We start from the raw sequence: 17,876 nt of genomic DNA, 5'->3' as shown, positions 1-17,876 counted from the left end.
GAATGGGAATGTGGCAGACTGAGCTTCAAGGTGGAACCTGGAAAACTTTGACAGTGTCCTGCCTCACATAAGAACATAACAGCCATGATGGATCAGACCAAGGGTTTATTTTCCCAGGGTTGTGTTCACACAATGGCCAACTAGCTTCCTATGGGAAACCCTCAAGCAGGACATGAGTGCAACAGCACCCTACCACCCATGTTCCTCAGGAACTGATGTACATAGGCATACTGCCTCTGATACTGGAGGTAGCACATAGCCCTGAAGCCTAGTCGCCATTGATAGCCTTCTCCTCCAGGAATTAGTCTTATCTCAGTTTAAAGTCATCCCAATTGATGGCCATCACCACATCCTGTGGTAGCAAATTCCATAGTTTAACAATGTGCTGTGTGAAGAGGTACTTCCTTTTATCCATCCTGAAGCTCCCACCAATTAGCTTTATGGGATGACTCCATTTCTAGTGTTATGAGAGAGGGAGAAAAATGTTCCCCTATCCACTGTATTTATCTTTTATTTATTTATTCAGTTTATAACCCACCCATGTAGAAATACTCTTGGTGGTGTACAAAGGTAAAAACAATGTAACAAAAATTCCAACAATAAAAACAACACAGCATAAAAACAGTTTATAACAGTCAACAGAGAGGAACAAGAGTTCTAAAAAGGGAAGGCCTGCTGGAATAAAAAAGTAATTCCAGCTTAAAAACCTTCAAAGAGATCAGCAGGTGCATTGCAACCAGTAGGTCATTACACAACTGAGGCATGGCAAAGAAAAAGGTCCTCTTGCATGTGGCTGCTATCACACTTTCTCCACACCATGCATAATTTTGTGCACCTCTACCATGTCTCCCCTTACTCGCCTTTTCTAAGCTAAACAGTCCCAGATGTAACTTTTCCTCATAGGGGAAATTCTCCCAACCCTAGTCAGAAATGAACCTTCTGAATAATCAAGGAAACTATGCCCATGTGTTTTATTTTCACGATATAACACCTTCCAAAGCTGATGGAGAAAGCAGGTCCATTTCTTTGCCTTATCCGAAGAGGTTCTTCATCATAATCTTGCACAAGCCAAAGGAGGTACTTGCCTAGAATCTGGTAGCACCATACCCTCCAGCATTTCAAAGATGACACCAGGGACTCTGCTGGGTACTTTTAACACCCCTATTCCACCTGCAAGATAATTTGGTCACCACTCCCCTACCATTACAAACTGCAGAAGTGTCTCTCTTGCCGCTGTATGTAGGAGTGCCAACTCTTTAACCATCCCTTGCTGCTCCACTTTTAATTGCGGTTTGATTACAGCATGGATACAAAGACTATCACCTGTCAATTGCTGCAGATTACGCTGCGCTCAGGGCACAGTTACAGGGACCAGCTGAGTAGTTGGCAACTCGAGCTGTAAGTAGGGTGGCCATGTGTTCTACTTCACAGAATACAGTCCTCTATTTTAAGGGCTTTCTAGTCCAGGTCCAGTTTAAAGGTAACTGTAAGAAAGGAGAGCAGGAGCCTTGAAGTTGCCCATCAACAGCATCTGGACAGCAGACTGAGCAAGGCACGCATGTCACCTGGTCACAGTTTTACCCCTCTAAGGTGAGATGTATTGTATTTGTACTGAAATGATGGTAATTATTTCTAAGTTGGTCTCTACCCATATAAATCAACTTATTCAAATTTTATGCAAATCCATGTCTTTTATCCTCTTTTTTGGTTAAGACGCTGAACTGCAGACCGGAAGGTCGGCAGGACAGCAGTTCGAGACCCGAGTGCCGCGTGACGGAGTGAGCTCCCGTCTTCAGTCCCAGCTCCTGCCAACCTAGCAGTTCGAAAGCAAGAAATTGCAAGTAGATAAATAGGCACCGCCTCGGCGGGAAAGGTAATAGCGTTCTGTGCACCTCGGTGTTCAGTCATGCCAGCCACATGACCACGGAAGCGTCTTCAGACAGCGCTGGCTCTTCGGCTTAGAAATGGGGATGAGCACCGCACCCTAGAGTCGGACACGACTGGTTGGGGGCACCTTTACCTTTTTAAGTGGCACCCTAGCTGTAGGTATCCATTTGCTCCTCAATAGCCTGTTGTGCACTAGGTTCTGACACAGGGTCTGCTAGTAAATGGACCATATGTCCGCATTCAATAGGTGGTTTACTAACACGTTGATGGGAAAGCTGGTGTATTTCAATCCCCCCCCCCGCCCCCAGGAAAAAGCATTCTGAAAAAGAACAAAAATTAGGAACAATGATTCAGTGGAGGCTGGTGGCTCCAATTTTGGTGGGGATTTAAATCCATTCTGGGTTTAGGTCAGAACCACCCAGAACTCTAAAGAAGTTGCTGAACCCATTTGGGGGATAGGGTTCAGAACTTTGGATAGCTCCTTTAGAGTTCTGGCTGGTTCTGAATGAAATCCAGAATGGAATCACAGCCCCACCGAAATCTGAGCTACCAGCCTCCACTGAAATGATTTATCACGGACAGAGACAAGGAAACCTGGAGTGTCCTTCACAATTAGGGAGGTGATGAATGTGGCCATGTTCAACATTACTTGGCTGGATTAGATCTCCTTCCTATGGTTTGATCTCGCTTTCATGACATACCTGGGTATTAGAGGTACGAAGAAGGCAGATTTTCCCACCCATTTAGCAGAGCATGAATTAGGACAGAATGTCCTTCATGGAAATGTGTGGGATTCTCACCAACCCCCAATAACAGCTCTTCCCATTACTGGGCAACACACATCTGATTGGTCAGAACCCTCATAGACAGAAGCCCCAAGAACCTGATTGGTCAGAAGTCACGTGGCTTGGGAGTGGTTGGCACAGCTGTGGTAGCCCAGGCAACCAGATTTCTTTCAGAAAAGGTAGCCATTTTTCCATCTTCACCCCTGATTGCAAAGATGCAACCCCAAAAGGCAGAAAGGTGTGGCTGAGGGAGAACGTATTGTGGGAGGGAGAAGGGTCTTTTTTACCCTCATTCCCAGGATGTCCAGGAGAAGAAGTAAAATCTCAGCATTTAGGGCTAGAATCAAGGGAACGGCTGGGCTGTTTTCTACTTGGCTTGATGAGAACATTTGCTATTAGTTCAACCTTCATCTCCATCAGGTATCCCTTTGATCTACCAAGCTCTGCTGCCAGTTGCCATCCGCTACTGCCACCCCCATGTCACTAAGCCCCACCGCTACCCCCATCAAGCTCTGCCACTGATGAGCTAAGCACCACCTCTTATCTCCAAGGCTCCTCCTTCTGAGGGTCGAGGCTCCAGCAACCTGGCAACCCCGGTGCCAGCTGTGAGTCATGGGCCCAAGAGGTATGAACTGGGGAAAGCAGATGCCAAGTCAAATCTAGAAGCCAAGGCCAAACCCAGAAGACTCCAAGTAGAGTTGAAAATGGATGTCCGTCTACGCTACACCTACGCTACACTGGATTCCTGCATTGAGCAGAGGGTTGGACTCGATGGCCTTGTAGGCCCCTTCCAACCCTACTGTTCTATGATTCTATGATAAGAGTCAGTGGTGGCTATGGTTCCAATTTCAGTGAGGCTGTGAATCCATTCTGGGTTTCAGTTAGAACCAGGCAGAACTCTGAAGGAGCTGTCCAAGGTGCTTCTGTTGCCTCCTGAGGCACTGTTTGCCTTGCGGCTTTCCCCTTCTTTGTTAATGATGGTAACATCTCCTTCCCTTGCCCTCCACACAGCACATCGTCCACCACCCTCTCCTCAAGGAGTGCTACGAGTGCAGCGTCATACAATGACTTCTCAGTCTTGATACAGCTCTTGCGGATCAGCAGTGGAATCAGCTCCATCAGCAGTTTGCTGCTGCATTTCTCTTCCCTGAGCACGTCCTACTGGGTGCTGGAAACCACCCATAAAGGCATGGTCCACAGTGGTCTCTGGAAGGTCTGCTTACAGTCAGAATGCAGAATCTATTGGTTTAGTCTACTAGGTAAGATCCCCCCCTCCCCCGCTGTCAAATATTTTTGTGTAAACACTAGGTTGGTCACCAGACCCCGCCCCCCCCCCCGTAAAGGTAGAATTGTTGTTGTTGTTGTTATTTACATTTCTATACTGCCCAATAGCCAAAGCTCTCTGGGCAGTTTCCAAAGGTTAAAAACATTAAATATACAGTATACAGAGATGAAAAGCCATTTACATAAAAAAACAACACATGAACAGACACGAGAACCTATATCTAAAACAACTTCAAACAAGCAATCTCAAGCAAACAAACATAACCATTAGGCAATCCAGGATCAATTAAAACTTATCAGATGCTGCCAACTGCCTGGGAAAAGAGAAAGGTCTTAACCTGGTGCCTAAAAGATAACAATGTTGGCACCAGGGGGGCCTCATTGGGGGGATCATTCCAAAGGGGGGGCACCACCAAGAAGACCCTCTCCCTTGTTGCTGTCTTCTGAGCTTCCCTCGGAGTAGGCAGCCAGAGGAGGACCTTAGATGTTGAGCCTAGTATATGGGTAGGTTCGTGTCGGGAGAGGCGCTCCGTGAGGTATTGTGGTCCCAAGCTGTGTAAGGTTAAAACTATAGGTTTTAAGGTTTAACTTATAGGTTAAAACTAGCACTTTGCATCAGGCTCGGAAGCATAGGGGGAATCTACACCTTGCATGTAAGCGCAACAAAGGCGGCAGAAGATCGCTTTCAAAACAATCGGATTATAATGTCCTAATTCACACCCACTCAATTTCCGCATTCTCATACTTCCTGGAAAGTGTTACCACACCACACGCTTTCAGCAGGGGAATGTTTAATGCAGTAAAAGAGGGTGGTTCAAGGAAGAGCAACAGATTGGCCAAGCTATACCTCCAGAAATAATGTTAGCCTGACTAGGGATGTTGGAGAAATCCAAAACGGACTCTTAATGAGTCTGGATTGGTCTGTGATTTCCTCGGCTTTAAGATTGTATTTACCGAAGCAGCAATTTAAGATTGTATTTACCGAAGCAGCAATTTAAGATTGTATTTACCGAAGCAGCAATTTAAGATTGTATTTACCCTTTGATCTCCTTGAAGGCTTTTCCTTTGTAGTCTGTGAGGCACTACCAATTTGCATCCGTATGACCCATTGGAGTAAGCGGATTAAAGCCGTGGAATTGAAGCCTTTTGTCTGTGTTCGATTTGGCTTTTTGGAGTTCTCAGTAGGGGGGGCAAAGGGGATCCTGACAGTTGGTTTGTGGAACTCAGCTGTTTCATTTCTCATGCCAGTGTACCATTTTGCACACTGACCTGTGTGAGAAACCGTGTGGTGCTTATGTGTGCTTTCTCCAGAACCACTTAGGAACTTGGGGTGGGAGGTAGCTGCCCCCTCACACCCAACAGTGTGGACCACATGGGATGACACTTAGGAGTGCCTTTTTAATTTTAATTTTCACAGCCCCTGCCTCTGAAATAGCAGCCTGACAGTGGAGGTGCTTCCAGATGAGGCTTTTAATGTGCGCTTGCCCTGCCTTGTTCACTGAATTTTACAGGGCCCCCAGAAAATCACAATCGGTGTTTCCAGATGGTGGGCTCCTAGCACTACCAAACAGAAGCATTGGGTAGCAATTCCTTTTTCTTTATTGGATTTTCTGCAGTAAAAAAAAGAAATGGAAGAAGTTATGGGAAAACACAGGAGGGTTACAAGTGGAAGATGTCATTGTCATTTGGATGCCCCATAAAATTCTATGAATAAGGCAGGATGATGGCACCATAAAAGCCTTGTCTGGAAGCACCATCTCAAGTTCTCCCACCATTTCTTCCATTTTCCTTACCAAAAATGAGAATTGGCTTGGGAGCTGAATGGAACGACTATATCCAGCAAGTGGTGACTGTTGAGTCTATTGTATGCTGTGGTTTTAATGTTTTATATATTTTATATTGTTTTATTGTGTGCTCTTTGGTTTTAATTTTTGTGAACCGCCCAGAGAGCTTCGGCTATTGGGCGGTATAGAAATGAAATGAATGAATGAATGCTGGGTCTCTTCAGTCAACTCAGTTGCACTCACATTCTACTTCTGGCTGATGACAGAAGTAACTGAGTTTTCGTTCTTTCATGGGGAGAATCGTGACTCCACCCATAAACCTTGCTCTGTATAATGCTTTCTTTTTCTGGATCACAGCCCCGCATATCCATGTCACGCGAGCCTTCCTGTTGATGGGGTGTTTCTGCGGCCTCCTGTCTTTCCTATGCATTTGTATCTCTTTTGAACGTAACCAGATATTCCACAAGTCCTTGATCATATCTGCTGTTGTCTTCAGTTTCAGTGCAGGTAATGCTGCTGCGGGGCTTTTTAAAATAGAAGGCCTGGGACTGAATGATGGAGCACATACTTGGCATGCAAAAGGTCCCAGGTTCAAATTCTTGGCATCTCCAGGTAGTGCTGGGGGGGGGGGGGAGACCACTGCCCAAAACTCTGGATTGCTGCTGCTTGTTTGGGAAGCCAATACTGGGCTAGAAGGACCAGTGGTTTGACTTCCTATAAAGCATCTTCCTAAGTTTCTCCTGCTTTGTTTTGCATTCACAGCCTCACCCAGTGGAGGCTGGTGGCTCCAATTTCTGTGGGGCTGTGAATCCATTCTCGGTTTCAGTCAGAACCAGTCAGAACTCTAAAGGAACTATTGAAGATGCTGAACTCTATCCCCAAAATAGGTCACGCAACTTGGTTATCTCTTTTAGAGTTTTGGCTGGTTCTGGCTGAAACCCAGAATGGCCCCACCAAAATCCGAGCCACCGTCCTCCACTGACCTTACCTCTCTTCTGTAAGGACAATCCTTTCCCTTTTACAGGGAAAATGGAAGTGGGGTTCCCACAAGCACCTGCAGTGGGGAAGGGGGTGGGACTGGTGGAAGCCCAAGGGATGGCCATCATTCTTGGGCATGCTGCACGGTTTGGTGAGGCCGCACTATCAGCTAAATGTATTATTCTGCAACACCGTGAAGTGAATAACACCCCGAATATACACAATTGAATTCAAGATCCATTGATTGTAACTTCCTGTGAGATCGTATGTTGCACCAAATTACTAAAATAAAATAAATTCTAATCAATATGGGGGACATTTTCTTGAAGTGTATGCAGAGTAATATGATCCACTGCAAAACCAGTTCAGGCCAGCAAAGAGATGTGCATGACACAGCCCTTTTATTTGAGTTTTATTTATTTTTTTTCTATGTAACTATTTCTTTGTCCAATTTTTGCTTCATGGTTATTATACATGAAGCCTTTACTCTTTAAATACAGGATGATATGAAAAAAGAGGGGGGACCTAATGGGGAGAGAACAGAGATGCCCTTGTGTGTGCTCTCTCTCTCTTTTTTTGGTGATGTATGTCCTCGGGGGGGGGGCAGGAGTGGGGGGAAGAGTTTACCCTGTGTATTATATTGGGAAATGAAAAAAAATCTAATAAACTGTCAATGACAAAAAAGTACATTCTCATTTCCTCCCCGCCCCTTTTGCTATAGGTTCCCTCAACTTGATTGCCATGTCTGTCTTCACAGCTGCCCACAAGATCTTCCAGTCTTACACCCATTATCTACTCCTGTTTGGTTCATCCTATGGCTTTGGCTGGGCCTCCATTCCTTTGTATTCCATAACTGGTGAGTTGTGCTTTGCAGTGGGGATGGTGAGGGGGGAGTCCCGCAGGTGGAGACTCCGCTTGTCCACCACTTAAGACAAAAAGGCCAAGGCCGAAGCTAGAGATGCTCAGGACAATGAGGCGGTAGAATTCTCGGTAGTTGTGCCCAGCCTCTAGAACGCCATTTCGAGGGAGGAGACTAGGTTAGCCTCTCTCTGTTGCAGGCAGAGACATTTTTATCTGGGGAGGCCTTCGGCATATAAGCTGGTCTGTTGCTGAGGGCTTTTTTAATTGATGTGTGCTGTTCTTTTCTTTTCTTTTTGTGTTTTAAATTGTGTTTTATGTTAGGTTTTAATTACGATTTTTGATTTAATCTGCATTTATTGTTAGCTGCTTTGAGCGCCATTTTTGGGCAGAAAGGCAGGATAACAGATAGATAGACAGATAGATGATTGATAGATAGATTTTGGATTTTCTGGATTTTCTGGATTTTACTATTTCAAATTACAGGTCAAGGATGCTTCCATATATTTAAAAAAATACCTTCTGGAAGTGAACAACAAACAGCAAACTAACACAGGAGTAGGCACCGTGGTGCTCCCCAGATATTTTGGACTGCAACTCCTCTAATCCCTGGTCATTTGCCATGCTGGCTGGGGCACATGAGAATTGTAGTTCAAAACATCCCCCTAACCCTGACCTAACACAACCAGAAGGAAAGTTCTAGACCAGAACTGTCCCTGGTGAGTTAATTTTCTGCCTAGAGGGAATTATTTCTGACTAGGGATGGACGGACCCATCTCTGTCTGGGGACAGGGGAGCTCAGCAAGCTGCCCCCCCAGCTTGCGTGGCCCATACCCGCTCGACGAGACTCCCTGCTCACCCTGCCCACCCACCCGCCAAGCCACGTGAGCCACCCCTCCTCTCTGTCTATCTATCTGTTATCCTCGGTGTGGCCAGCCCCCAGGGCTCTCGCCCTGGTCTCTTCAGGAGGAGGCCAGGGCAAGAGCACTGGGGTGCCACTGAGGGCTTCCTTCACAGCTAGCGTGGGGAGGAAGGGCCTTGGTGCGGCAGCCCCCAGTGATCTTGCCCTGGGGTGCTGCGGTGCTCCCAGCCACTCACCGAGCTCCCGAGCACTCGATGGCTGGGTCCGTCAATGCCCCAGGGCTCAGCGAGTGGGGTCTGGGAGGCCGGGCCAGGGGGAGTCTATCAGACTCCACTCCTTTTTCAATCTCCTGCATCACCCCTATTTCTGGCATAGGGTAGTGTTAGAAAAAGTGACCCCCCCACCTGCAGCCAGAAGTGTCCAATCCACTATACTATTTCTAGGAAGGTCTATAGCTTACTGGCTGAGTACCTGTTCTGCATGCAGAAGGTTCCAGGGTCGATCCCTGGCATTTCCAGGTAGGGCTGGCAAAATTCCTGCTTGAAACTCTGGAGAACCGTCTGAACCGCTGACGGTCAGTGTTGACAATACTGGGCTAGGTGGACGAGTGGTCTGGCTCAGCATAAGGCAGATCCTTATGTTCCATTACCACCTCCTGTATAGGTAGACCAGGCTTGCATTGGTCATTTCCCTGGCTAGCCTCCTCATGCCTCCTCACTCAGTTGCAGCAGAGCACTATTCGGCCCTCGAATTTCTTCTTCAGAATTGAAACTATCCTTTGCACATGTTGTCCAGTACACTATTTCTTTGCTCCTGTTGGATGGCTGTGGGGTTTGGGGCGAGGGGAGGATATCTCTGCACATGGGCAGAGTGCCTTTCCATCACCACTGATTAACCATAGGTAGCTTCTGTGCTCTGGGAACAGCAGGCAAGGCCTGTAAATAGAAGACATGGCTCCTTGGCAGGTCCGGCAGCTTCCTTGTTATAAAAAGGATGCAGCTATCTTTGGTTTGGCTGAGTTTTACTTTGGTAGCCCTAAAATATCTTTCTTCTCTCCTTCCCCCTCCCTCCCTAGGTGTGCTACTATTGCTGACTCACCAAATGGTCGTCTCCTAACTCTGGGAATCCACTCTTCCATAGGGGCCTGAAGAACCACCAATAGCAGATTGGCTGGTTTTGTATCATGGATATCTCAGCAGCAGGGGTATTTAGCTGGGCTAAGTATAGCCTTATTCTGGCATCTGGAATGGTGGCACAATGAAAGAAAGTGTCTTGCTTGTCCAACTTTGGATGTAATAGGCAGTCCGTGGTTTAGCCATTGCAAATGGGCTTCAAGCGGAGTCCATTTGTCTCCCTCACCTTCCCCTTTGGACAAATCATGGCTCGCTATGATGTCCAAGTTAAGTAAATTGTGGTTCAGACAAAATATACTTTTGAGAAGGGAGTCCATTTGAGATAGCTAACCCATTGTTTGGCCTTCCTGTCTGAAAATAACTCTTTATGACGGCTAGTCCACATAACTGCCCTGCTCTGCTCATAGCTGCCAGTGTTTGCTCTTCTGTCCATTGCAGTTGCTCTTTGGTCTTTGTTTGCCCCCAAGCAGAAACCGTCAAGCTGTGCTGAGAAGATTTGCAATGGCATGCAAAATTTCAGCATCTCTTGACAGCGAATGAGTCAGACAATGGCTTCACCAAAGGAGCACAGGAAAGAAGCAAAACATTTGGCTGTCTTAAGGAAGGACAGTTGTTTACCCTGGCCCTCTTTTTAGGGTGTGCGTGGGTGTGCGTGCGCACATGTGCAAGTAAGTGTTTGTGGCTCTGACACATGAATATCTGTGTGTGATTGCCAATTTAGCTGTGACCCTCTTTTTATAAATCTGAACATGTATGCATATAATCTTGTTTGGCAGCTGGTGCCAGAAAACCCCTCCCCCCATAATGGTGTGTTCTGACCCATAATTTGTCTGTTCCAACTACCCCCCAGTTTCCTTGCCTGGTGATCTTTCTAGACTTTGCCTGATACTTTTGAAATTAAAAAGGCTATTTCCAGTGTTAACACGTGTGATGATTTTCCCCAAAAGCCAGCATGGTGAAGTGGAGAAGAGAGTTCAACTTAGTCTCAGGAGACTCGGTTTCAAATTCCAGCTCAGCCACTGGGTGACTTTGGGCCAGTTACTCTCTCTCAGCCTAACCTACTTCATAGGGTGGTTGTAAAGATGCAAGGAGGAGGGGGAGGAGAAAGCATATATGTCTCCCTGAGCTTCATGAAGAAAAAAAAATGAGATAAAATGTAATAAATAAATAAAAGTGCCTCCCTTCACCCCTCATTTGCACTGGCTCTTTTTTGGCATGTCTACACTGCAAAATATAGGTGAAGACTATATGTATGCCAATGTGAAATCTGTTCCTTTTTTGGCTTGACTGAGTCCAGCAGTGTGTACGTCTGTGTCTGTGAGCTGAGCTCAGATTACACAGATCTGGTTGTAATTTGTGCAGATTGCTCAGAAATTTATGCAAATAGAAGACCGGCACAAAATTCCCAGAAAATCCATGAATGGCCTCGACTAACCGCAGATCAAGTCAGACGCTGTAGCAGGAACCACAATGAAGTTGGGAGGAGGGCGAGCCTAGGAAAACCCATTGAACTCTACCCCCCAAAACGGATTTCTCTAACATTCCTAGTGTGTTGATCTGGGGTTCTGATTCTGTCTGATCCCAGTCATCAATCAGATTCTTTTGATTACCCAGATGAAACAATCCATTTGTGCAAAAAGATGACAGTTTATTGATAGAAAATGGATGCAGACTATATACATGCAAAGAAAGTTCATACCTCCCTTCAGGTGACAAAGCTGTTGCCATACCTGAGTGGCTCTCTGGGTCCCCAAGATAGATGAAGGCCATTCCTCAGGACCATAATTTTCTCTAGGCTGATAGCATGCATATTCCTCCTTAGAGCTAGACCAAAGGGCAGGCGAGCAAGCTGCATCTTATAAGCTTCTCTGCTAGATGCCTCCTTCTAGCCCATGAGCAACGCCTCTCCCCCCGCCTCCCCGAAACCAGCAAGCTAACACACGCATGCACGCATGCACGCACGCACACACACACACATCTAGGAGAAGGGGGGCCTCCCCCATCGAAGCATCCAGCTTGAGAAACTCATTGCAAAGAGAGGCTTGAACATTCCAGCTCCGGGAGTAAAATCCTCCCTTCTCTGTGAGAATCAAGGCAAGACACCCTTATCTCTTCCTTCCGGATGACGTAATTTGGCTGGCCTAAAGAGCTTCAAGGCAGAATATACACATATCCTGCAAATTACCAGCCTGTGTTAAAGGTCTGCTTTCTTAACCATAAAACTGCTGGTTAAGGTAGATTACACAGGTCTGCTACCAGCATCAGAGAACTCTGTGAAGTCGACAGTTTTGTTAATTAACCAGCTCACTACACCTAGGGAAGACAGAGTGATATTTTTAGAGCACTGGGGTTGGCTTAAAAATGCCCTCACTGTATTTGGTACAAGTGCATTCTTTTCAGTCCTGGAAATGAGTTCTGAAACACCGGTTCTGCAAGAAGGCCCAGAAAACTAGCAGTGGAGGGTGCCTATTGGTTGGTGCTGTTTTCGGGGGGGGGGGGTTGGCAAGATTAAGGATGGATGGATGTTTGTATAAATGAATAAACATACATGTGACAATTAACATTAAAAAAAAAAAAAACCAGACAGCCTGCCTGATATAGAAGGGGAGGGACAAAGCTAATGTTGAACTTACTGGAATGTACATCTGTAATACAAGTTGCTCATAGTGCAGGTGAAGAAGATGACGCGAGCGTATGGCTTCTCCCCCACCCCCAATGTATTGGGAATTGTAGTCAGCCGAGGCTGCTGAGAATTCTCTGTCGTAGTACTCACAAGGCCATGGGTGGGCCATAGCTCAGTGGGAGAGCACATGCTTTGTATGCAGAAGGGCCTAGGTTCAATTCCTGGCATCTCCAGGTAGGGCAGGAAAAAGTCCAGCCTGAAACCCTGGAGAGCTGCTATCATTCAGTGTTGTTAATACTGGGCTCGATGGACTGATTCAGAATAAGGCAGCTTCCTATGTTCTTGTGTGGGTGAAGGGTGGCACTTAACAGAAGTGGTTAAGGAATATATAAGGGTGGCTAAAGAATGTGTACGGGTGGCATTTAACAGAAGTGGTTAAAGAATGTGTACCACTGCATGCTACTACTTAGGGATGTATGGGCTGGGTAAAATACACTCTGCCTGTGTTTTGAGGATTTGCAGGTGCCTTTTGTTTCGTCGTCCACTCACAGATGGATGCAATTTTTTTCGTCATGTGGAAAAATACGCAAATGATTCCGTAAGCGGTTTCCTCATAATTTACCTTACTACATAACATTTAGCGTATTTCCCCCTATTCCATTCAACTTTTCCTCAGCAGAAATATGTGCACTGTTCTGCGAATAAATATATGTAAACTTTGGGAAAGTAAAAAAAACCCAGCATCCCTAGTGCTACTATGTACCTTATTGTCAATCTCCAGATGTTTTGGACTTCAATATCCAGCATTCCTTTAAAACCCTCCACTAACATTTACTTTAGCCTTTTCAACATCCATAGCAACAAAACTGTCAGTCTAGAGTGATTGACCATGCACACGAAATGGACATTGTTGTAGAAGAAAACTTAGTTACCAAACAAAGTAGGGGACCACAGCAGTTGACCCCAATAGAAGTGCTTTAAGCCCAAGGGCTAAATTTCATTTCAGAGAAGCTCTTGGGGGCTGTATTCCAGTGGTTGTTGTTGTTGTTCAGTCGTTCAGTCGTGTCCGACTCTTCGTGACCCCATGGACCATAGCACGCCAGGCCTTCCTGTCCTGCGCACTCTCCCGGAGTGTGCTCAGGTTCATATTTATTGCATCGGTGATGAAATCTAGCCATCTCATCCTCTGCCGTCCCCTTCTCCTTTTGCCTTCAGTCTTTCCCAGCATCAGGGTCTTTTCCAGAGAGTTTTCTCTTCGCATTAGGTGGCCAAAATATTTGAGCTTCAGCTTCAGTATCTGTCCTTCCAATGAGCACTCAGGGTTGATTTCCTTTAGGATTGACTGATTTGACCTCCTTGCAGTCCAGGGGACTCGTAAGAGTCTTCTCCAGCACCACAGTTCGAAAGCATCAATTCTTCGACGCTCAGCCTTCCTTATAGTCCAGATTCCAGTGGTAGGTTTGGCCAAAGGTGAAGGCTTGGGACCATAACCTCAACATACCAAAAGAATACCAGCATATTTTAGCTTCAACCTCTACTGCCAGTATCTAGGCCTCAGGAGAGGCATTTCAACCAGTCATCGGGGGAAGGGGGCGGGGCCTTCTGGGGAACCCTGGAGGGCCATATTTGGACTCCGGGCTTGGGGTCCTGAACCCCTCTTCCAGATACTCTGAACAGAAGCAGAAAATCTATTTATTTATTTTATTTTACTTACAATATTTATCTACTGCTCCACATCAGAGATTTTGGAGCAGTGAACAACAAGGGAATAGAATAAAAACCCCATAATTAAAACAATTAAAACATTTTAAAAGAACAGATTCTGAACTTAATAAACCATGGCTGGTCACTCAAGAAAGGCCTCTCGAAATGACGTTTTCAGGAGGTGTCAAAAGCAATACAACATTGGCACCTGCCTGATACAGTGGGGACAAAATGGAACAGAAAAGCTTGAAAACGAGTGAACAAATTTTGCCATACACTGTGGAAGTCAGAAGGGGTGTTTAGTGTGTTGGGGGGGGGCAATATTCACTGTGGCTCAGGTCCCACTCCTTCTGTTAGCAACTTATACTTCAGCTGGTACAGAATTCATCTGCCAAGCAGGATGCTCTTTGGGGCAAGACATTTGGATCATGTTACACCAATTCTTTACCAGTTGAGTGTTTCTGGACTCAATTTTAAATCCTGGTTTTACCCTTTAAAGGCCTGACCAATTTGAAGCCAAGTTGTTTGAAGGGCTGCCTGCAGCCAAAGGAACCTGCCATGAGACCAGCCTTGATGGCACCACTGTCTGGCCCACAGAAAAGAACCATTAGCTTGGCAGGTGCCAGACAGAGAGCCTTTTAAGTTGTTGTCCCATATCTCTGGATTTCCCTCCCCTACAGGTGCAAATAGCCCCTCAATAGTGGCTTATCAATGGTTTTTTAAAAATTATTTTATTCTGCTCATATTTTTATTGATGGCTTGATTTGGCTTCACATTTCAGGTGCTGGTGTTTTAATGTAATGCTTTGTTTTTAATCTGTTATTGTTTGATACATTGCATTTTCGAATTGCTATAAACTGCCTTGTGCGATTTTAACTTGAAACTTTGACATTGTGCACATAACAAGCTTGAAGCTAGAAGTAGATTAGGTAATTTTACCCATGGATAAAACAAAAGCCAAGAAGAAAAAGTATCAAGCAGCCATACTATAGCAGGGTAACTAACTGGAGCCAAGTTCTCTCTCATGTAGGAATGAAAAAACAACAACAACCTGTGTGGAGAAGTGCCAGATTTTTCCAAAATGGTGGATGAAAGCTCTTCCTATTGTTGGGAAGCATGTCTGATCAGAATCCTTGTGGATGGAAGGTCCCAACAACCTGATTGGTTAGAATTGACACTGCTTAGTAGTAGCTGGAACAGCTGTGGTAGCCTAGGCAACCAGATTTTTTTTCAGAAGAAGTAGATGTTTCTTCAAACTTAAACTCAATGCAAGAGATACCACGCAAGGATGGAGAAAGGTGTGGCTATTGTGGGAGCGGGGAAAGGGAGAAGATTTGAACTGGGAGCTTGTGTGATCAGGTGGGTGTTGTCAAGCAACACAGTTTCAGTTAAGAGAGGCATAGGGAACTGGAAAGGAAACAGTTCCACCGGAGGTCATATGAGCACCAACTGGCTTCCAAGGTCACAGAGTTTTACTCTTATTCCCAGGGTTTCCAGGAGAAGGCAGGGTAAAATCTCAGGGTGCAGGGCCAGACCAGGGGTGGGGGAAACTACTTACTGCTTGATTCGATGAGGCCATTTGCTATTAGCTCATGTCATTCTGGCAACCCTTGGATTTGGCAGGCTTTGCTCTCTTTCCTGCCAGATGCCATCTCCTGCCTCCTCCATGTCCTGCTAAGCCCCACTCTTACCCCATCAAACTCTGCCCCTGATGCATTAGGCACCACCTCATCTCTGCAAGGCTCCTCCAGTGATCTGGAAACCCCGATGTCAGCTGTGGGTCATGGGGCCAAGAGGTCTGAATTGGGGAAGCAGAAGTCACCAAAGCTAGGAGCCAAGGTCAGCCCAAGGTCAGAGCTAGCATACTGCAGTGATGAAAATGGCTGCCCTTCTACAGTGCACATGGGGGTCATTCCTTAAAGTAGTTGAAAAAGAACCTCTGCAGACAAGAAGCACCATTTGCTGGAACCATACAGGAGGCATGTTTTCCTATACAAATTAATATAAATGTTCTCTTCAGTTTCTTAATATGCATTGTCCTCCCATCCCAAAAGCTTAGTTTTACCTTTGGACTCCACATGTGTCTGTTTCTGGAAGAGTCCAAATTTGGTAGTTGGTCAGGATTCAGCATCTAGACTATGTTTACACACAAACACACACCTGCTGCAACATTAATTGATGAAGAAAACCGATTAATCAAACCGATTGATTAAAGAGCCAAGGATGAATTAAAAGCAGAACTCTGATTGATCGTGGAATGCTCCCAAACCAAGCGTTTGTCTCTAAGGGCATAATCCTATGCATGTTTAGACAGAAAAAAGGCGTGCAAACTCCCAGCATGCGCCAGCCAGCCATGGCTGGCTGGGGCATGCTGGGAGTTGTAGGCCTTTTTTCTGTCTAAACATGCATAGGATTGCACCTTAAGACACCTCTGATGCTGTTCTTTTGGCAACTTACACAGATCTCTGGCAACTGAGCTAGATGGACATATAGTCTGACTTCGAATGAAGCAGCTTCAGAACATAAGCAGAACCCTGCTGGATCAGACCAATGTAGTCCGGCATCCTGTTTTCACAGTTGCCAACCAGATGCCTGTTGGAAGCCCACAAGTAGGACATGGGTGCAATAGCACCTTTCTTTCCAATCATGTTCCCCCAGCAACTGGTACTGAGAGATAGACTGCCCCTAACCTTGGAGGTAATATATAGTAGCTACATGACACGTAGCTATTGATAGCCTTATCCTCTGTGCAAATGTGCCTAATCCTCTTTTAAAGCCATCTAAACTGGTGGCCATCACCACATCTTGTGGCAGAGAGTTTTGCAGTTCACCATGTGCTTTTGTTCCTGGCTACATGTCTTGGTCAGGTGCATCATCAGAAAATGGGAGCCACATTTTCTGATGGTGGTGGCTAGAGGAGGGCACAGAGGCAGACTCTTTGATGGCCTTTGATGCTTTAGCCCCCATCCCTGGCATTGACTGAGGTGCTTTCCACAACCTTCCACAACCTGGTGCCCTCCAGGTATGTTGGACCACAACTCCCATAATTTTCAGCAATGGCCATGCTGCCTGGAAATTATCTTGGGTACATTCCAAGATATGTGAAGGGTGCCTGGTTGAACAAGGCTGAACTAAGCGTTTTGCTACCCTTGGCTGTTTGGTTCACGGACCAGTGGAGTGGCCAGTTTACTACCAATCCAAACAGTCATTTCTGATGCTAAGTGGCTCTATTTTATGAAGAGGAAATATAGGCCAGAAGGATATAGATGCATTTTTTGGCTCACACATCTGCAAGTCGACTCCTGCAGCACTTTTTGCCTTGTAGTTTTTCCTGCACAGCAAGGGATGGCAATCTTTCCTTTCCCCTTCCATCCTATCACAGGACTATCTCTGCACAGGTGTATTCACAATTCAGCCTCAAATTCTTGATGCAACCCCTGCGGTTCAGCAGCATGATCTGCAGTTCAGGCAGCCTGATGTTGCTGCTTACTTCCTTGTGCACTTCGTACTGGGTGACGGAAAGCACCACGCGAGGCCTGCTCCATGGTGGTCTCTGGGAGATTTGCTTAGATCCTGACTGCACCGTGCATTGGTTTAATGTAGGTAAGGTCTCCCCACTCCTAGTATTATCAAATGAACAGGGGACGGGAGAACCGCCCAGCCAGGTAATTCTGGAATCCAGAGCTGCTCCAGAATTTTTGTGGAAATGCCAGAATGGGTCAATCTGGTTGCCAATTTTTTTTCCTAGTAAAACCAAATTTGTGTTTTCAACTTTTTCTTTTAGAAGTTAAGAGATTCAGCAACCATGTTTGAACGCTGTAGCACATGCACCAAGATACAGGGTCAACCCAAGACATTTTGCTGCCTGAGGCACAAGACAAGATGGCTCACTGCCCCTATTCCATGCTCAGTACTGGGGATGGGATAGTGTCTTCCACCACAACAGAGGCAACAGGCTGGTTTTGTGGGTCCAGGACA

At 45.9% G+C, this 17,876-nt stretch overlaps 1 protein-coding gene across 1 annotated transcript; it reads left to right on the top strand.

The window, feature by feature from the left end:
• Window positions 1-1,303: 1,303 nt before the first annotated feature.
• LOC146337830 (protein NKG7-like) lies at window positions 1,304-9,554 on the top strand. The gene is made up of 7 exons (XM_084816320.1): window positions 1,304-1,398; window positions 2,135-2,165; window positions 3,224-3,297; window positions 3,684-3,931; window positions 6,098-6,247; window positions 7,440-7,574; window positions 9,514-9,554. The coding sequence occupies exons 1-7, from the start codon at window positions 1,304-1,306 to the stop codon at window positions 9,552-9,554; spliced, it is 774 nt and encodes a 257-aa protein (XP_084672446.1).
• The last annotated feature ends 8,322 nt before the right edge of the window (window positions 9,555-17,876 follow it).

The sequence above is a fragment of the Heloderma suspectum genome, chromosome 10 (genome assembly GCF_057233095.1).
Source record: "Heloderma suspectum isolate Gila_16-S chromosome 10, 16-S_ref, whole genome shotgun sequence".
Lineage (NCBI taxonomy): Eukaryota > Metazoa > Chordata > Lepidosauria > Squamata > Helodermatidae > Heloderma > Heloderma suspectum.
The sequence above is the reverse complement of the archived record's forward strand: the minus strand, read 5'-3'. Positions and strand labels throughout refer to the sequence as shown.